Here is a 21772-nt window from a genome sequence, read left to right on the forward strand (position 1 = left end):
TCAGCAAATTTGGCAGTCCATAAACACAGGACCACATAAATTCAGAAGAAAGCCTGCACTTCCTTCTGATAGTGATTAGTGTACATCAAATGACTCTGAAAACGTGGGCAACTTCAGCCTTAGAGTGAAGGCCAAAGGCGGAGCGGCTGCAAGATCCTTTATTGGAAAAAGGGAGCCATGGTGGTATCTAGGAGCTGTGGATGCATACTTCTAAGTCTTGAAGGACAATAAATACTAAATTCTCCATTACAGTTGTGCTGGGGAGTTTAAGTTTTTAATCTAGTTAGGCTCAGATTTTTTTTTTTATAGTTAAAGACCTTTGAGAAGATTTAGGAAAATGCCTTGTTTCCTGACCCTCAGGAGAAACATCTAACAGTGCTGAAGGAAGAGGAGTAAGGTGAAGACAAGTTTCCCTCACCTCCAAGACATAAGCAGTGCTGTTAAAAACTTATTATGCTTTGCTGGATACAGTTGTAGTAACAATGTGCTTGCTTTTTCTCTATTCCCCCCAGACCCCAACCTCCATGCCCAGTTTATGGCTTTAATTTCAGATAAAAGAGAAAAAACAAGTCCATTTACATACAATATCCATGCATAATAAGACAAGGTTAAACAAAAGAATGCCACTGAACATGCAATTTAAAGTTAATTCCAGTGGAATTTCAGTTTTTCAGCAGTAAAATTAAGGATCTGACCTTTGGTCTCAGCATCAGCTATTTGATCTTTGGCCACTTCCTCTTCCTCTTCGGCCATTGCCTGAAAGATGGCAGTCAGGAAGAAAAACAGCAATTCACATAGTGGGCCTTCAGTGTCATTTCCTACAAGAGCTTCCTCTAAAACTTCTGTGAATAAAGTTTAACAAGCGTCACTTTTGCCGCAAAGTTGGAAAACGATTATGTACTGAAGAATGAAAACATTTTTTTTCCTTCAGGTATGATAATCAAGTTACTTTTCCATAATTTACTGCAAATATTCCTAAAGTGGTGGTATCAGAAAGAGTGCTGACAGAACAACATTATTTTCTTAATATATAACTGCAAGAGTAAAGGACAAATAGACATTCTAATAACTAGATGAACAACTTCTACATTAAAATCAATTTTGATTTTATAAACACTGCGGAAGTTGACTGCTAAGAGAAAACTGGACTGATATGCACATGTAAGCACTGACATGTTAAAGTTGCACAGAAAATTTTGTAGCACTGGTACTTGGGTGCACTTAAGTTGTTTGGTAGGAGAAGGGACACCACAAAACTGGGGCACCTTGCCACATAAATGACAACTTGCCTAAAGTAACTCCTTCAGGAAATTCATCTTGAAGATCAAAAAGTTCCCCGAAAGCATATAAAAACTCCAAAACCATCAGAGCATCACCAAAGATCTCAGGTGGAAGTCTTGTCTTCACTGGCATTGGAACAGGAAGTTCCTGCAATCCAAATAGGACAACTTAATATTGTATTCAGTTTCTATAGAGTACACAAGTGATAAAACCAAACAGTCTACAATTCTAGAGAGTACATCTGCTGAGTTTACATTTTAGTGAAAATAGTTCTGCAAGACACACAATCATCACTAACATCTGTGGTAGTACTAACTTTAAAAAAATCGAAGAGCATGGAACTTGGACGTAAATCTTTTGAGAGAAAAGTTTATTCGTGATCATGAAGTTGAGAGATTTTGTATCTTTGTTTAAAGAAACTCAAGCCCACTACAAGTTAAGAACACTGGCTGTCAAGATTTTTCCTTTAAACCTGTGTTATTTCACAAGAGTTTTCAATTTAAGTTTGCTGGAACTGTCCAGATAAGCAAAAACCAAACATATTCTTAAAAAGTTACTCATTATTGTTTGCAAAGACAAGCAAACAAAACCCCAACACATTCACATTAAAACACACCCATCTTATACTAGCATAGGCAAGATCATGTCTAATGACTGAGTGTTCTGTTATTTGGGTTTTTGTATTGGTAAGTCAGTTATGATAGTTTAAGACATTTTAAATGAAGCTGATGTGACCGTGTAACAAGATCACTTAAGAGACACCACCTCCATATCACAGATGACAGTGTCTGAGTCTGACTTCCAAATTAATAACTTGATGTAACTTTTCAAGACTTGTCTTCACTTAACATTTCTTAGCAGTCTCAAATAATTCCCAGGAAGATGGCTCCTTTCCAAAGGTGGTAGTTCAAACATTTAACAAGAAGAATGACAAATACTATGCTTTCAGAGGAACACAGTAAGGTATTTCACACGTTTTCTGAGAATGGAATTTTTTTAAAAGCCATCCTCACCTTAACTATTCTTTATTCATACTCTTGTCAATTTTCACCGTAGTGATGACACTACTTTCCCACCCCTTCCTTTTTCTTTTCTAACTGAAACACAGCAGCACCGTTTTGTACGGCTTCCTCTCGTTTTGATGAAGCTCTTACCTTTCTTCAGTTTCTTCTTTTCTATATACAGCTAAGTTGTCACTCTCATCTTCAAGTGTCTATATAGCTCTCCTTGCAATTACATCCATTCTCACATTCCTCCCAACAAGTACTATCACTTTAATTCATTTAACATTCTCCTCTATTCCCAATTTGTCTTCAACCTCTTCAAGCTTCTGTCATGTTTCCCTGTGTATCCCAAATAAACCCCTGTCCTTGTGTTTGACCATTTTGCCTCCTTTCGCTAACCCCGCCAAAACTAATCATAGTAAAATGTACATAAATGTGTAATATTAGACAATCTTCTGTTATGTACAGTCACACTATATTCTTTTTTAGAACATTCTTTGGGAGATGAATTCTTGTAACTTTCTATAGGTTTCCAGGATCATCCAGAAAGATGCCTGTTAAGCAAAGATACTGCTAGAGTTTAAATCAAAAGAATGCCACAGGGAGTAACAAGCTAATGTCCTACTTCTGCTGCCAAAAACTTGGTTTCCTCATCATCCAAATCTTTTAAGTAACTCAAGTTTATTCTAGGTGAGCTCATCTTGTATATTTAACAGAAAAGTCAGGCATATGCAATACTCTCCACTGAGTAAGGTCAGTAATTTAAAAATACAGTTCCCCATTAAGACTAAGAACAGCCTGTAAAGTTTTTGTGGAGGGTGAAAATGCAGATGCAGACAATCCTATTATCACCAAAAATATTACATGACTGTAGGTGATTCACAAGCCCTAGCATTCAGGTCACATCTAGATCTGCCTCTGGATTAGGGAATCTAGCTTGAGGACCCTGTAAAGTACAAACTGAAGCTATTCCAAATTGAATCACACCTTAAGATCATCACACTCCATATCTTCTCTAGGCTTACTCCATTGTTTCAGGTATTCCACGTATTTTCTTTTTTCTTCACGCAGCTTCTCTCTTTCCTGAAAAGAGTCACAATTGTATATAAGAAGTGGTCAGATCACCCTATTACAGTCACTAGAACAGCATACCTTATTTCAAATCACACCAAAAAATAAAACAAAACCATATTTAATTAGAATGAAATAATCTAATCATTTTTATTTTCTATAGAAAGATATTGGCAAAAATGTTTAGAAGTGAACTGTAGTGATACTTGGTTGGATTACACATGGGGTTTTGTTGCAGGATTTTTTGTTTGGTTGTTTGGAGGGGTTTTTTTTTAAATGGAAGCAGGTGACAGAACCCAAAATAAGAGTATTTATGACAAGTTGCCACAAGAAAAAGACCATCAAAATCGATAGTGCATATGGCTTTAGTAGAATATAGTGGAATAAATAACTTCTTCATATTCAAAGTGACAAAAAGTTATTTAGCAATTTCCACCCAAAAAGAAACCACAAGGAAACCCTCAACCATTTAATATGCTGTGAATCTGATACAGTACAGTGTCTTTAACACTTAAGTAGAAGTCAACCATCAAATCAAATACTGTAAAGCATTATTGGCAAAAAAACCCCACCCACCACATTACTTCAGATGTTCAAAGTGAACTTTTGTGAACTGAAGTTATAACAGAGTGTTATCCAGAAATACAAATCCATAATTGTATCTTATAACTGCCTATTCTTCAGAAGTGCATTTCTATGAACTGAAAACAGTTAATGGAAAATAAGTTGAAGCAGATAGCAACTGAGAAACAAGCAAGCTAGAAAGACCTACAGATCCTATATGAAACACAAACTGCAAATGCATTACTTTTTCTTTTTCTATTTTGAGTCTCTCTTTCTCTTCTTTCTTCTTCATCCTTTCTTCTTCCACAATCTTCTTTAATTCTTCTCTCTTTTTTTCCTTATCTTCTTTCTCCTTTTTCTTAGCTTCTATAGCATCTGCCTTCTCTTGTTTTAATTTAGCTTTTTCAAAAGCTATGAAGGAAAAAAACAAAGTTATTTTTTCTTTTCTAAAATGTTAATTTTATTTAACTGTGCTAAATAAACTCTTTTTATAATTACCATATGAAAAAGATATTGTTATGAAGACTGAATTGTTTCTATGCCAACCAGAAATTCAATCACTTGAAAGTTCTTTAGAGAATCAGAATTTTAAGCCTAAGTATTATGCATGTTTTACAAGGTTGTCATCACTGCAATAAAGTCAAATTTATTTGTTTTTATGAGTATACAGAAGTTTATTACTTGTTTATTGTTTTCCATCAAGTGACATACAAAGATGAGAACTGATTCCAACTGCATATAATTACAGCAACATATTTAGTAACGACTGCTTAATAAAAGCATGTCACAACTAGGTGTGGAATATAACCATTAAATAAGTGATCTTTAAATACTTATTACTGAATTACTGAAAAGTCAATACATTATATACTTATTGAGTATTTCAGTGGTTTTTGTGCAAGTTTCACTTCTGTTAGACAGTTTAATCTGAACTTTAATTGGTAATAAATGTTATTGCCCAAAGAGATCCAGATTTCTTTGTAGTTATCTGCACAAGAACAGCGGGATACAAATTTCCACTTTCTGGGGACAATGTCTGTCAACCCTCACACAGGCTAACAAATAAAAGGGGGTCAGAGGGCTTACCATTTTAATTGAATAAACAAGAAAGCTACAATCACATGTGAAGAAAATGAAAAAAGTTCCTTCTATTACTAAGTGGATGGTACTCAAAAAGATATTTTGATTACATTTTCCCATAAAATTCTGAAAGTGGGCTAGATTGCTTTTACAGATAGCTACTACACATAGCAGCAATGGCTCTCACCCAGCAAACAAAAGCAGTGAATCAGCTCATCCCCCACAGTCTTCTACTTACTGAGAAGGTTGATTTTTCAAGTTACTTGGTATTTTCCTACCTTTTCACATTATTAGTAAAGTACTATAGTAGCTATTTATAACAGACTTCATGAATGTCAGTAATTGCCAAATTATCCAAAATTATTTACAGATAAAGTGTATAGATTAATATTTGATTACATTAATATAGTATATTTGAAGGTGTACTTTTAAGTTTATTATATGGATGGAATCATACTTTTTAAACAACCGGTACAACATCTTGCCAGTTTCAAATTAAAGAACTGCATCTTTTAAAAAAAGAGAAAAAAAAAAGGGGGGGAATATTTATAATCATGGGACAAGACTGGGCCAAAAATGAACAAACAGAGTAAGTGTGACACCACAGTATTATTTTTTTAATTATTATTACTTGATGCATTCATCATCATTTTGTGTCACCAAGAACAGAAAACTGCTGTGACAGCTGTCTAGTGAGGTGGCAGAAAATACAAAGAATACATTTGGATCTCCATGTTATGCAACTTATTTCAAGGCTGATTGTTCTTTCATTGTTTGTAACTATATGTTTCAAAGCCACTGGGGTTTGTGGTACAATAGGATAACACAAAGTTAAAATTAAGCCAGAATGTGTCTTAACTAGCCTTCTAGAAGCTGCAGCTAACACCACACAAAATGGCTGCTTTGATGTTGATCAGCCATTACCTTGTTCCGTGCTGTCAGTTCCAGCACAAACAAATAGATGCTAGTTGTGCGAAGTGGACACACAAGTTTAGTGGAGCCCATTAGACACTAGTGTCCCCACCTCCTATGAAGAAAAGGCTCTGAGCAGCCTCAGACAACCTTGCAGTTATTTAAGCAGATGTTGGACTACGTAATTTAGAGACATCCCTGCCACCCTAAAACCTTCCATGGTAATGGAAATGAGAGGAAGTATTTCCACAGATTAAAGCCTTTCCTTAGGAAGGGCATCACTGCTTACAATACAGAAGAACATCTCCTTGCTGAGTTGTCTCCTCAAGAAGGTGTACCAGTTTACCTAAGTAAACCCATACAAAAGGAGGTCCCCTTACTCCCATTTGAAATCAAGTTTAAATAGAACAGAAATGGGTCAAAACTAAGCCAAAATAATTAAATCAGTCTAAAATAAAATCTCTTAAGTGATTTGTGCTCTTTTAATTAGAAAAATTTGTAGAGACTGTAAGTAATCTTGCAAAACATTTAGACACACCTTAAATATCTATGCACAATCTTCAGAAAGACTCAAGATTTCCTTAAGGATTGTTACAGGTTTAGAAAGCATTGCAGTTCTTTTCAATTTTGAGGTAGTTTTTCCATTTATGGATTTTCCTCATACAACAGATTGATTTGTGCTAAATGTTCATGGTTTGATGTATCTTCAGTTGGTAAAATTTATACATGACTTCAGAATCCAAACTTCCGAAGAAATTTATTTCGCTCTTCATTTATCTGAGATAGAAATCAACATAGCTGGATCACAAGCCTCCTATATTTCCCCAGTTTAGCAAAAGAAAAAAATAAATGAGGAAACAACCATTCTAACCACTGAAAGGAGCACTTTGCAATAGTGCTGTGGCACTGCACTCTTATTACATTTTCCCTTTGAAACATACAGCCCCCAAAATACTCATACTCTAATTATGGCCTGCTCTCAGACCTGCAAAAACTGGTTCTACTAGTCATCAGAGTAAACCTCAACTCACCCATAGCCTGTGTATCTTCTTTTTGTTTCTGGAACCTTGTCTTTTCCCTTGCTACTTTACTTCTGTTTCCTTGGGTACTTCGTTTAGCAGTAATCTCGTCCTCCTGATAGAGAATTCAGAGAGGGAGTGGGAAAAAACAACATAATATCTACAGTGAAATGATCAGCAACAGATATTTCAAATTTTCTCTAAAACAAGGATAAAAACAGGCTGCAAGAGTTTCCCACAAACATACTAAGTACTCAGAGATCCTGCCTAATAGTTGCATGGGGAGGAAAAGAAAATCCAAAACCTTTTCTTCCAGCTTTCTTTTGAAATAAAGGAGTTTAGAGCACTAAGCTTTGCCTGTATTTAAACACAGCAAGTGACATAATCCTATCTAAGAGTAAAAATTAAAGTTTTTTAGCAAATTATTTATTAATCATTGCCAAAAGGGACAAGTCCTCTATGCACCTTCACAACACACAGAAAAGCCAGTTTCTTGGCGGGATCTATGGCAAATAAAAATAAGAAGATAACGTATCAAGTATGGTCCCTTTTACCAGCTTAACTATAAAGAATCTACTTCAATAGCAATTATGCAGTATATCCCAATTCATCTTAAAAAAAAAAAAAAGCACATCAACCTTGCATTCCAACTGTTCTGAAAGTTCACAGAGTGAACAGAAGAACTTAAAGACTATGCTGATGTGTCTTCATCTGGAATTAAAAATGTTACTACTTACATGACTAGTAGATGCCCTCTTTGGAGGTCTCCCTCGCCGTCTGCTTGCAGGACTGAAGATAAATGTGGGTGGGTCATCAGGAAAGAAGTAGGAGAAATTTTTTTCTGCTAGATTGTATTTTTCAATTGATGTTGCCTTAGTAAGAAAGATGAAAACAGATATTCATTGTGAAATTCTGACATTTTCATAAATGTGAGTTAATTAATTAATCATTAATTCACAAAAAAGACAAGAAAAAGTAACTAGACTCACAACTGGTTAGCTTAGGATAAGAAATAGAACTCCGAAAGAGTCTAACTGCAGAGTTAATGCACCAATAGGGTAGTAATGTAAGCAGCACACATTTGACAATAGCATTTGGCCTCATTTGGTAAGATTTTATTTCTTTAGATGCCTTTTAGCAAACACAGTTGGACACAGTCTTCCAAGTAAGTTACTGAAATGTGTTGAAAATTACTTTTGAAGGAGAAAGCCAGAAAATAAATTTACTGAAGAATCACATAACTCTCTATCATACTTAAACATTTCTTGAGGATGAGAAAATTTAGGACTTCTCTCATTCTGAATGGTCAAATTTTCAAGTCGGCTTTCTCAACCTGGTGATTTCAGGAAGTATGCCCTTATCAAGTGATATGGATGAGGATACAAAGGAGACACTCCAAATAGGACATGTTCACATAACTGCTGAAAAGGGAACAAGGAGACACTCCAGAAATAGCCCAAACAAAGAGAGGATGACAAACACGCATATACAGAATGTAACAATTTTCCTAACACACCAGAAAGTATCACTAATAGATCCCTAGACCCAGCACACTGTATCATATCAAGGATAATGTGATCGCTAACTAGCCCAAGGAAGGAGGTGGTTTATCCCCTTCTGCTATATTTTCTTCTATTTCATTTTCTTTAAAAGAAGAGACAGACTTTAAAAGCTACAAACTTATTTAGAAATTAGTTGCCTTTGTTATTTTCCACGTCTTTCAGAGGCAAGACTCTCATCGATGCTGTCATGTCTTGGAGCACTCCTGGGCAGAATGAGCACACTGCTCATATAAAGCTGTATTAGGATTCCTCTTAAACACACACATAAAATACAAGATATAATAAACAAACATGCTACTTCCTAAAAACAAGATGAAGATAAGAAGGATTTCAAGGTCTAGGCTGCAATACGCAGTGGAAGAGTCCAGGATCTCCTGCAGCACAGCAAGCAAGGCAAGGGAAATTGCTGTGGGAAAAGCTGCTCAATTCCTTGAGCACAAGGAAACAGAAATTTTCAGAATCATCCTGCACAGATTAAGTTGTGAACTTTAGTCTGAACTTGTACTAAGTATCACCATATATCTCCACATAAGATGACAAAAATATGCATCTTAACATCTTCAACATCTAAGGCCTCATCATAAGTCCATTCCAGCCATCTGAACTTTTCAGTACTTCTGTCCCACTGAAGAACTGGAGACTGAATTCAAGCTACAATAAAATGTTTTCCAGCTAAAAGCATTACAACAGAATTATATTAGCTTGCTGTACCAAAACAGCAACAGTTAATTTTTATTTGCCTTAGAAGTATCAGCTGCATACCTTGAAGAATGAAAACAACTTGTGTTACACGAAGCAAAAACATATTATGTTTTAATAAATAACATTTTTCTAGGTAAAAGATCCTATTTTTATTTTGGGAACTTAACTGTAACTAAAGAAGTTAGAGAATTAAGTTCTGCTTCATGTACAGAAAAACTACCATCTTGTTTACAAGCAAAACTTAACAAAAACCTGTTTTTACAGAAGAAGTTCCGTACTCATCCTTTTATTTTGGAAGAGTCAAATACTAACTCAATATATTATACTTACAGAAAGCTAAACTTGTAGTTTAAAAAAGAAGCTCTGAACAGCTAGCGGAGAAAAAATAAGACTGAATAGGGTCAATACTCTATCCCACAAATTATTCCTTCTTATTTACCTTAGTTTTAATGACTCCATCATGTGGTTCACAGTGTTGTTTCAGAAAAAGTTTAAGTCTATCACGAGAAAAGAGATGTTTCCTCCGGCTGTTTTAAAAAAGAAAGATAGCATTATCAACTAACAATTAAGTACAGCTGACAATATGTGCAAGAACACATGTAACACATCATATGATTGACCTTTTTTTCACTTTCTTAATCATAAATTACACCCTTACTATTGTACCTAACAGCCACTCTTTGCAACCCCAATTCAATTAAAAATTTCCTTGTAAATAAAACAAACCCCAAGCAATACTCAAACAGTTGTTTTATACATCTGTAATTTTTGGTTTTAAGATGCTGGTATGTCCTCTTTTACACACACATACAGACAAACTCCACAGCCTACTATTTACCCCCACTAGATCCTCCAAACATTCCTTTCTACCACAGTAGCTTTTAAAATCCCCAAATAAAACTAAAGTCCAATTGTTTCAGAAGAGGGTGAAAAACAAGCAAAAAAGGACAGCAGAAAAGCAGCATTCAGATCTCTCAAACGGGGAGGTGAGACACAGAAGTCTCAAGCTAACGAGTGAGAGCAGTGAATTCACACACTGCTTTGGTCAGGCTGTCACTCCTCGCTACAGGGCAGTGTGTGCTCTAAATGCTTCCTGGCATCCCAGGTAACCCACACTACTTCATGGGAAGGAGAAAACTAACTACACAGGAATAGTTAATGAAAAAACTGATCTTGATTTCACCCCAAAACTGAATGGCTTGAAATCATTTAAGTTTTTTTTCCCCAAAGTATCCAGTTTATAAAGTTTTGGTGCACAATCTACCCTAAAAAAATGTTTTATCTAAATTCAAGAAAAAATTATGTTATTTAGGAAGAAGAAGAAAAAAATCTTTGCAGATCTAGCTTTCTAACCTTTCTATTTTAAACAGTAAAACAATGTCTGCTTGAACATTTCAAACAAGTAATGCTACCACAGAGAGAGCTCACAATGCCAGCAGTTCATCAATATTATAGAATAGGGTTCTCAAACATTTTTTGCACCTATTTATCAGTCACAGCAGTAAGCACAGGTATCAGAAGCAACAGCAGGTCTCATTTGTGTGCCAACAAAAGCAGAGACTTGCAGAGTTGGTATGTCTGTTAATACTAGTAAAGCTTAGAACCCATGCTACAGAAAGCCTATGAAACACAGTATTTTGTTCTAGTGTCTCTTATTACTAGTTCTAACATATTACTTTAAAATGCCATTTTATATCAAAAACCATCTAACAGTTATTTACACGACTCATACAGTTATGAAGTACAATTTCAACTTTCATATATTCATTTTTACCTTAGTTGAGATGCTTTAACAATAACAGTTTCATATAGTTCTTTCTTAACAGGTTGGACCTTGTATTTGAACAAAAGAGGATCAATTATGGCTTTCTTCTCCCTAAAAATATTTTAAAAATTAAAAAGTTAACTACAATCACAAAACATCAGTCTTCTATTGTACACATTTAATATATTTATATGCATACACAATGGACCTCTTGAAAATACCCAGACATATTTAATACAGGCTGTAAATTCCACTGGCACCAAAGAGGACCTATTCACTACTGCCAACTTCTCCGCCACTAGATTTAGATCCATATCAAACCCAGTTCCTGCAAGGAACAGAAAAAGGGATCGAGGATGTTGGTTTTCTTAGAAGGGAGATGGGAGAAGGGAAGGAACAACAACAAAGAGGGAGACAAGCAATGACACATCCCTATCCCTCAGAAAATCATCTCCTTAACACCCTCAGTACTCATGATAGCAACAGAAAGACAGGAAAAAGGAGAAAAAGATGATGAGGAAGGAGTCCAAAAGACAGTTAAATAAAATGGATTAAAAAAAAAAGTAGCCATAGAGCTACAGATCACATATCAAAATGAATAAAAAACATGTAGAATATTTTTCCAAAATATCAATTTAGAAAAAACACCCTCACCAACAACATTCTGAAAATAACAGGAATCATAACACAGTGCATCGACACTTTAAAATAAATGTTTATTGAATTACATTATTTTTTTCCCCAAAGTGTACTTCCCTTTTACAGCTATCATCTACAGAGAACTAGATTTTTTTCCCCATGGCAAATATTTCTTCAGTTTTAACATAACAGTAACTATTCTTCTAGGAAGAAATGTAAGAAAACAACCACCCCAAGTCTGGTGCGCTACCGAAACAAAATTCACTCCTTTAAGAAACAAAGAGAGGGTTTTTGCCATAGGCAATATACTTTAAATAGTGTGGCATATTTATGGACAGACTTAATGAACAGAGTTAAACTACTGACATTTTCTTTAAATAACTAACTTCTCCTAGGGTGGTAAGTTGTAATCAAAAGTCGTATTGCTTTATCGGGAAGAATTCAACTATCATCTTATTTCATCAGTAGGGGAAGGTGAATAAGTAATGCGGATGAACTAGAAGATTTCCAGCTATGCATTTCATCATCATTGTCAGTCCTTCTGGCATTTACAAAATGCTTGAAGGTGGAGTCTGTGACAAAACAAAGTAAGTCGATATACCAATGTGCTACTCTTTACCTCTATGAAGAATTCAGACAAGATGTAGTGAACTGTACTTTGCAAGGTAGTTGAATGTGAAATTTGCTATGATTCTTATGTTTTACCCACACTAACTGTGAAATAGAAACCCAAAGAAATGCAACATTCAGATGCCTACTAATGAATCCATTAATTCATACAAATGAGATGTAAAATAAACAGTATATATCCACAGTTAGTGCCATTTTAGATGAGAATAATTTCTGGAGAAAAATAGCTTACAATGATTAAACGATCAACATAGTTAAAAACAAACGAAGGGACAGAAGATTTAGACTTCTGTCTAACACATCTACTGAACCTACAGGTAAGTACTATGATACACACTGTCTACCTTGTATGATGCTATCCACATTAAAGTCTCAAGTTGAGCCACTCAGACCAACCCCAGTTTAAGAAAAATAATTTTTTAACCCCCCACCCAGCTAGTCATATTAGCAAAACAGAGATAAACTGTATAAACAAAGTAATTCAGTATACCCTCTGGCAAGATTTAAACATCTCTGCCTATATTTTTAAGAATGTTAGAAAGGGCTTTGTATTTTGGTCATACCATGACTTGGTCTTCCATGATCATTTTCAGTCTCAAGACAGGAAAGCTAAAGTAATGAAGGCTGTTGCTAGGAATTTCTGGATAGCAGCAATTACAAAAACTTGTTCCCTCACCATACACCCCTGTGTTTCCAGCCCTTTAGCTAAAGGAGGACTCAAACAGATAATGTTCAGATACCAAATAAAAGGCAGAGTGCCAATGTTATACCATAAGTGTATTAGCTTATTTATATGTTTTTAATTGAGTCTAAGCTCTGATTGTCTGTAATCAAAATCAGGGCCCAAAGAATAATCAAGCGGTTAACTCTTGTACATTAACCTTTACTTTTTAGTTTGAGTAAATCCTTTTCTCACCTTCAGTGGATCATATATAATAGACCCAATCTAATTTCCAAACACACAGTTTTCTCTGCTTAGTTTCTGAGTTTCCAATGATTATCCTAAGAAGGTTAATGTATTCCTGAAATCCACCTCTATAAATCCAAATCTAGTAAAAAATCTTGCTTAGTGCAGAAGAGGAAGAAAACGGTCATTCAGTACACATAGAAAGCTTTTAAAAATATATAGGTTATCTAGTCGCTTTAGCATAAGACTCTCATTTTTTGCTATATTTTACTTTACAAAGCATTACATAAACCACAAAGAGTTAGCAAAGGTTAGACCCATTTTGCAGCAGAAATCCCCTACAGCAAGTCTTCACAGGACAGCTTTGACAGACCACCAGATCCAGAGGAAAGAATAAAGAAAATCTTGTAACTTCAGAGGTGAAAACTGGAACTGACACACCCATATTTATACTACTTTCCACTGCCTTCAAATAAACATGCCTAGCACCTGGCACACTCTAGCATTTTTTGAATGAGGTTATTCTGAACCACCAACAGATAAAAATCTCATGGGCCCTTCAATTACTTTGGCACAATGACTACATGACCTGGATATAAATTTCTGCTTACAGTCCTGCTGCATTATGTTCCAACAGAATGGGCTTAAGCTAGCTTTACCAAGAAACTTTTGAGACCTTGTCCTTCTGAGTCACCTTGTGCAGGACACTACTATCTATACTATCTGGTCCGAGTCTTGCTGGAACTACCAATATCTTGTATTAGCAGAACTAGAAAAATTGCACAGAAAAATACTGAGAGTTAGAGGATCAAGAATGCATCTAAAATGAATGTTGTCCTGCTTTTCCAAAGAGGCAGTGACTTTTCTTCTTCTCTTTGACTAAGTTTGGGAATGGAAAAAGCTCCCTTGAAGAATGCTAGTTAAACAACACAACCATTTATGATCTCCTTATGCTCCAGCACCTTACATACCTGTCAGTATAATGATTCTGATAGAAAAGCTGGCCTCTGCACACCTTTGAAGGTTGGCACTGACAAGCTACTCTATACCGAGCAATTACAACTCCCCATCTAGAACTGCAAATATTTTCCGGAATCTGACTAAAACAAGGAAATGACTGCACTTTTTGACATACCCTATTCATAATTTCTTCTCCAAACAGAGGCAGAAAATTAGGTTGAGAATAGTAAAAAATCTGGATGTTAAGGTTCCACTGGCATTATTTCCAAAAACTTTGTTACCTCTGCTTGCATCCCAAAATTTGCAGGAAAAGTTAACCCTTCCACAAAATAAAGATGATACTTCACTTCAAAGTGAATAAACACCTCAATTTACTGCCATGAACTAGCCAGCAAGCCAAGGAGAATTTTTTTCTTTTAGTATTTCTGCTGCAGTTGATTGTTCACATGACTCATAGCCCTGGCAGGAAGAATGCCATGAATTAAGTTGCAGCTAGTATTGTATATATTTGGCAGTACAAGCCCCTCAATCTCCAGTCTGCTGCTGAGTGCTAAAGCCAATGCAAGAGTTCAACCTTACCCTTAAATATAGCAGTTCAAGGTATGAACACTGCTATTCCATGATGACCACTATCCTACAGTACCACAGGGTTCCAGGATATAGTATCAACAGTTTAAGCTCTCAGAAGATTGCTACCTTTTGCTTCACAACCCAGGCCTTACAAGGCATCCTGTTTTTCTGAGGGAGTGTATGAGTGAGAGCGTCCCGCCTCTTTCTCTCTGTACAACCTCAGCTTTTACTGCAGAACACAATGAAAAAGGTCAGCAGGAACACTTGTACAGAACGCATGGCTATTTCTGCCCCATGCAGACAGGAGTAGGGTCAGAGAAAGGCTGGGATCTCCAATGACATCTATTTTCAGTTAAGATGCTCTAGCCTTACAGATTCTTTAGGAAAAATATTTGCAGATGGTCCATCAATCTGTGCTGTGCTCCCCTCCCCCTCTCACAAACACACTGAGCATCTGCTGTACCATTGTTTAACGGCACTACAGCTTTGCACGAAAGCTGGGTCTCAAAACCTGGAGATTTGTGTGAAGAGGCAGAACTGTGGTTCTGCACATATCAACTTGACATTGGTCCCAAGGTGAATAACATTCATACTCTCCACATCCAAGTTCCTCCATAAACATCAAAGTATAGTTCCTGAAGGATAAGGGCTGCAAAATGATGTCTTTCAGTTCAGTGGGATTTCTTATGAGTAAGGGTATAAACAATCTTAGATGCCAATATACAAAAATCGACAACAATGCTCTACTTTCAGATAGGTTTTATAGGTACAGCAAATAATACTTTCCAAGTTTGCATATACTCGGAATATATCCAGAAATTGAAGCATTATTATGCTCTTGCATTTGTTATAAAAAGACTCACTTAAAACTTCCAGTAAACATTTTATAAAGCTGTAAGAGGTCTATTATTTAAGCTTGTAGCACAAATGTTAGTTATGCCACAGAACAGTGCTCCAAAGATTTGTATATTTTCACAAGATTTCTCTAAGAGAAATACTTTTTTTTTCTCTCACTTCTTCGCATTGTCAAAGTAAGTAATCAGCTGAGGAGAATCACAGATTGACTGGGAGCGTAAGACTCAGTCTTACTACCAGCTCTGCATGCATGGAAGTGACAGTGACATAAAGGGATCAATCCCACAGTCGGCTCCCTGCACACTTGCATAATTCCAAGAATAACCTCCTTTCAAATGCCATATGCCTTGTGGAACACAGAAAATGCATTCATTGTCTCAAAGATGTAGGGCCTCTTCAAGAACAACTTGGACACTACCTTCAAGAGACAGCAGAGAATCTAAAAAATTATTTATCCCATGTTATTTTCTCAGCCAAGTGAGGAGCTCCACCCTAGTTATTCAAGGCATGTCAGGACATGGAAGTCCTCGTGCAGTAATCAATGAGAATAACTTCTACATCCACATGACATCTCAAAGCCAATGACAGTTCATGTAACAAGCCTGTACGTTGCTGGATACAAGACTGGGGCCCACTTCAAACTTTCTTCTTTCATCAGCATTGTGCTTGTGAAGCACAGAAATATTTCTCCTCATTATACTGCTAGGATAAACTGCATATATAAGCTCAACTACTAGCCCATAAAAGGATTCTCAAAATTAACCATCACAATTATAGGCAAGAAGCTCTCTTATTCAGTGTTATTAAGCTACTTCAGCCTATAGGTAGTTCCTTAAGACAAGACACATGATTTCACTGCACCTAAAAATCATAATCAAATCCATTAAATAAAACGGTATATATTTACATGGACACATGCACAATGAAGAAAGCTTTGTACCTTTTTATATTTTGGACACAAACACATTAAGTCTCTGAAAAGTCATTTCAGAGAGTTCCAGTAAAAGTATGTCCTCTCACTGTAAGGCAATCTCAACTCTGGGCCCCATGATGGAAGTGAAGCAATACATCATGCTAAGTAGTACCAGACTGTAGAAATGCACAACACGAGTGCATTTTCCAAGCTATAGCAACACAGGTTCTGCAGTGCAGAGAGAACCAGTGATAGGCATACATGGCTCTTTCATCATCTCTTAACAGAAACACTGTCATTCCAAACAGATGAATAATGATTATTCTGTAGGTACTCCATTTCTCATAACACACAGTTCTATGTTGGATTACACATAGCATAACTGGCACCTGTGAATATTCAGCTTGTTACCTTCAGCTGCCTGAGCACTCACAATCTATACTGATCAAGTTTCGGATAGATCCTGCCACGTTTGCTTTAGTCCCATTTCCACCCAGCCCAAATGCTTTATACTGCAAAAGTATCATTTACCCATTTTGTGCAGAGCTATTGTGCGTTTCTGAGTCGTCACTGTCGCTGATGACAATTGTGTCTCCATCAGCACTGCTGGCGTGGCCATTCGCCATTCCATTGTGATGGGCTGGAGCTATGACTTCCAAAATTTTACACTGCAACCTGAAATAAAACACAGACATTTATTACCATCAAAATCTTTCACTAGTGCAAAGAGTCTAAAGTTGTAGCAGATGTTATTTTAAGAATACATATATTACTGAACATTCTATTGTCTACTAAGTAAGTAAATACTTAAGAGCCTTGCACTGAAATACTAGGTAAAATATTAATTTCATGAGTTCCACCTAATAAATGAAAAAATTCATGTGCTTACACAGCTATTGGTTTTACTACTTAGGAAAACAAATCAAGTCACTGGTAGAATTATTTGTGGTTGGTTTTTTGTTTGTTTGTTTTTCAGTTCTCACTTAAGTAAACTAAAAAGCTAACTTAATGTTACTTTAAAACTAGACACCAAATCTTTTACATTTATTTTGACAGCGATCTAAGAAAAGCAAAAGATTTTCAGATCCCAAAATATTTTTACTTATAAGAGATCATCTTCTACTGCTTCGATGACCTAAATAAACAAGGCTGAAATGATCACTATGCATCTAATCTTAATAATGGCCCATTTATCTGCTGACACATATTAAGGCTCCATCTGGCATGCACACAATTGACAAAACAAGTCTATCCCTTTGCCATCCTGAATAGTAGTTATAAAAGGCAGAATTAACTACATATTAAAAAGTATAATTAATTGACACTTCATGCTGGGTAACTGTATTATAGCTGGTTCTTAACCACTAACTTTCACCCCTTTCTGAAATTCCATGGTTCATATTTTTTATTTTGATTTCCTAAATCCATGTCTGCTTCATGAAAATTAAGTATTGCAATCAATGGATGCTGTCACATACTACCACTAAAAGCTCAAAGGGTGGGGGGAGAAAGAATACATAATAATTCTCTTCTCTAGGCACCAAACACTGTCACTTGAAATGAATAAAATGGAAAATACATGAAGTACAGGGCTTGAATTAGTGTGCCTAAATTAAAAACAAACAAACCAACCAATCCCAGCAAATCTGTGACTGACAAATTCTAAGTGTTCTTCTATCTGAACACTGGAAAAAAAGGAAACAATGTCAAAATGTTTCTTCTTAAACACCTCCTTCTGCAAGCAGACAGGACTATCCAAAATCTGCATACATTGATGGGAAAATACAAAGTGGGGGTGCACAGGGAGAAAAGTTGAACACATTAAAATATCCTTGGTCATATTCACTTGTGAATTTAGCTAGGACCAGCAACACAGCGCCTGCAGCTGTCCTCCCCAAGCCTCTCTCCAACAGGGAGAGCGCTCCAGGATGCTCTGATGGAATATGTTATTTTAAAAAATATGAAAATAATTAAAAAAACCCAAAACTATTAACATCCTTATACATTCTTAAAGACAACAATATGACCACCGCTTAATTATCCACAGGGACACCAGAGCTGCCTGCGTGCAGAGGCAGCCTGAGTCCGCTGGACTCGCTGACCACAGGCACGCTGCCATTCCAATGCAGCCGGTCCCATTTCCAAAGCTAGCTGGTTTGGGGCTGGAAGACACGTTTTCCTGGTGAGTGAAGCCCAAGCTAATTAACTGTGCAAATCTAAACAGAGTCTGCGTAAAGAACCAAGAACACCCAAGTATGTAATGAGACAGAGCCTAGTGTCGGTTCACAAACTAAGTCCAAGTCCAATGAGGCTTATTAAAGTCTGGCCCAGAACCAGACTCCAGCTGAGTCCTAAGAGAAGAGTCCATTATTACAGTATCTTGGTTTTCCAATATTCAGAACATCACTGCATCCCCTTCATACTAAATAATATGGAGCTGACTGCATGACAGAATGTGTATATTAGGTTGTTTTTTTAAATCCAACAAAGATCACCTGCTATAAAAGACTTCTTAGTGGAATTATTTGTGTTTCAGATTATAAAATATACTTCCTAGAGAATACAATTTAGTTTAAAAAACACTTTTAAATTGATTTCTGATGGAAATTGACCAAAAGCACCAATGCATACTACTGACACTTTTTCTAATTTGCTTATTATTTCAAGACCACTAGAGGGAGCGCATATACACTAAATTTGCAATCACGTAAAATAGCCACATGAAAGCTACACCGCGACCTACACTAGCCAATGCCATGAAAGGACAAAGAAACTAAAACACACACACAAGAATCAATCCTCCTGGACAAAAAGATGTAAGTATTTAGTCACTGAGTATTTACCAACACTTCATTTACCTGCTTATCCATTGGACAGCCCTGTAATTTACAGGGTAACACATCTCCTTCTGTAAGGATGGAAATGATATATTCTATACACCTGATTCAGTGAGTAGCAAAATCCCCAATAGAGGTGCCTTTTTAAAACATTTTATTATTAAACAGGGAGAATGACTAATGGAATAAACTATCACACAAAGCAAGTGATTCTCCATTCTCTATACCTTAATTCAAATAATTACCACAAATCTTTGGGGAAGGAATCAAGTGAAACACGTGTTACCTGGCTCAATAATAGCATAATCCAATGAAATTTAATGGTTTCTGATAGACAGGGGATTAAAGAAAGTGATACAACTATTCCTTCTGGCATTAAAAAAATAATAATTTACAAATGAAGACTTTTTTTTAGCCTTGCTACAGTCAGGTCATGGCTAGCAGTAATCAATTCCCTGGGCTAAGACAGGCAAAGACACTCTGCTTCTAGCACGAATGAAGGTCTGCTCTTCTCAATAACCTCATTCTCTGAGTTCACATTACAACTTAGATCATAAGGCACATGAAACAGCAGAGCTGAAAGCTCAAGTGAGACACTCAAATGAAGGATACTACTTGAAATACTTTCTAAAATGGATACCTTAAGATCTTTATGGAGTTTATGTCAAAGTCAGGTCATGCTCACTCACTATTTCCCATAAAATAAGAACTGGTGGTACCTCAATCTAAAGAGACAGAGGCATTAAAGTAAATAAATATATACCCCAATACCTCCCCCAGTCAGGAAGCACTTTCTTCAAATAACAATAAATGTGAAAAAGCTTACAGCCACACTAAGTGACTCCCAAAGGCCTTCAGAAAAGGATCAGATAAATTGAGAAAAGAGCCATCATGAACTTTTACACAATAGTCCCAGCAACTCCAGCTCACTGACAGCCAAAAGCTAGAACAGTAAACCTGCAAAAGGATTACCCCGTACTCCCACAGTTTTGCATACCTCTTTCTGCACTACAGGCTGCTACCATCAACAGGGTACAGGTCTTCTGACCTGTCCCAAGGATGGCCTTTACGCTCACAGCTTTATTTTTTGCTCAGCTCAGAAATCAAGCTCTTTGACGTTCTCTTAAGTTATGGGAAAGGTTCTAAGAAGAGCTCAGCCTGCATGATTAAATCTATTCTTTTTTGAAGAAACAGAACACCACCAACAGGAGCCCAAAAGTTTTAAACACAAAGCCAGAGGAGGTATCACCAATGTAATTTGCTTAAAATGCTTAAAGTACTAGTGCACATCTTCTCTCTCTCAGATGAAAAAAACCGAGATCTTTCACTGATTTCCATGAATTTTAGGTATGGCTGGTGAGCTGCACAGGTGAGAGAACATAACTGACTCCAGCAATCTGAGCGCAAGAGACACTGACTGGAGACTCTAGTACAGGAATTATTTTCTCCTGAAGCTCAGCTCCATCAGCCTCCCTGGAGAAGAATGATTCTGGGCTGTGCATTGAAGAGCAGCTTAACACAACTAGCAGAAAACTTTAAGGTAGGACTGAACCTTGTCACTTCCAAAACAGTAAGGAATCAGCAGGCTGAAGGTGTACAAAAGCAAACTGACCTGCAGCCTCAGGGTGCTACTTCATAAGATGCAGAGATGGCTTAACAGTTCAACACTGCCAAAAGTGAAGAAACCTTCCCTTGCCATTCCTCCTTCCAGCCACATACCTGGTGCAGTGCTTGCTTTTTGTAGCTCCAGTGCTCAGTATCATTTATTGATTTCCATTAAATTGAATTCACTTGCTAACACACACAAAAAAATGCAAAACCAATCCAACATGAAGAGCCAGGTAAGTTTTTGTCCTATCAGCTACTTCAAGCAGCTTACTGAAGGATCTGACAAGAACTAGAGCATGTGCAAGAGGCAAATACTGGCAACAGGCAAAAGCAGAGGAGGAAGGAGAAGCCGTAAGACCTCCCTCATTTAGAGGCCCTGTGACGCTATCATTTCTTGAGTAGCTCAGTGTTTTATCCTTCCTAACCAAAAAATGACATCTAGGCAAATGAATACTGGGTCACTAGGAGAGTCTGTTTCAGGGAAACCACACACCTAACAAGGGCAAGACATGGTACATACTTCAAACTTGCCAGTTCAAGATCAGAGTGATTCAGGAAAACCCAGAACAAAGGATAAGTATAACTTACTTGCCACATTCCTCTTTCATTCAGCTCAGCAATTCAAAAGCACACACACAAGCTATTATGAGTGGCAGGACAAGCAGGTATCTCCATCTACCTCTGCTGGAGCACTAGAAAGCCACAATTTGAGGAGGAGAAAGACAAGCTTCACTCCACTATGTAACGGGCCAAAACCAGCCATTGCAGGATGTCAAGCAAAAACCTTATTGGCACTTTGATTTAATTTGGAGAATTTCTTCCCAAATTCTGAGCAGGCCTTTACATCCAACAAAGGCTGGAGTTGGAAGCTGTGAGAGAAGAGACCACTTTTC

General features: G+C 36.7%; 1 protein-coding gene across 2 annotated transcripts in view; it reads right to left on the reverse strand.

Moving 5' to 3' along the window:
• BAZ1A (bromodomain adjacent to zinc finger domain 1A) overlaps nucleotides 1-21772 on the reverse strand; it is a 63462-nt gene that overhangs the window by 27046 nt on the left and 14644 nt on the right. For both annotated transcript variants that reach the window (XM_074909871.1, XM_074909870.1), the window contains exons 4-12: nucleotides 16966-17109; nucleotides 10970-11071; nucleotides 9635-9722; nucleotides 7669-7803; nucleotides 6944-7046; nucleotides 4165-4331; nucleotides 3273-3368; nucleotides 1290-1428; nucleotides 696-842 (exon numbers count right to left, since the gene is read on the reverse strand). In XM_074909871.1, coding sequence (XP_074765972.1) covers nucleotides 696-842; nucleotides 1290-1428; nucleotides 3273-3368; nucleotides 4165-4331; nucleotides 6944-7046; nucleotides 7669-7803; nucleotides 9635-9722; nucleotides 10970-11071; nucleotides 16966-17109 — 1121 coding nt within the window. The remainder of the gene's footprint in view (nucleotides 1-695; nucleotides 843-1289; nucleotides 1429-3272; nucleotides 3369-4164; nucleotides 4332-6943; nucleotides 7047-7668; nucleotides 7804-9634; nucleotides 9723-10969; nucleotides 11072-16965; nucleotides 17110-21772) is intronic.

Source organism: Athene noctua, chromosome 6 (assembly GCF_965140245.1).
Source record: "Athene noctua chromosome 6, bAthNoc1.hap1.1, whole genome shotgun sequence".
In the NCBI taxonomy this organism is placed as follows: domain Eukaryota; kingdom Metazoa; phylum Chordata; class Aves; order Strigiformes; family Strigidae; genus Athene; species Athene noctua.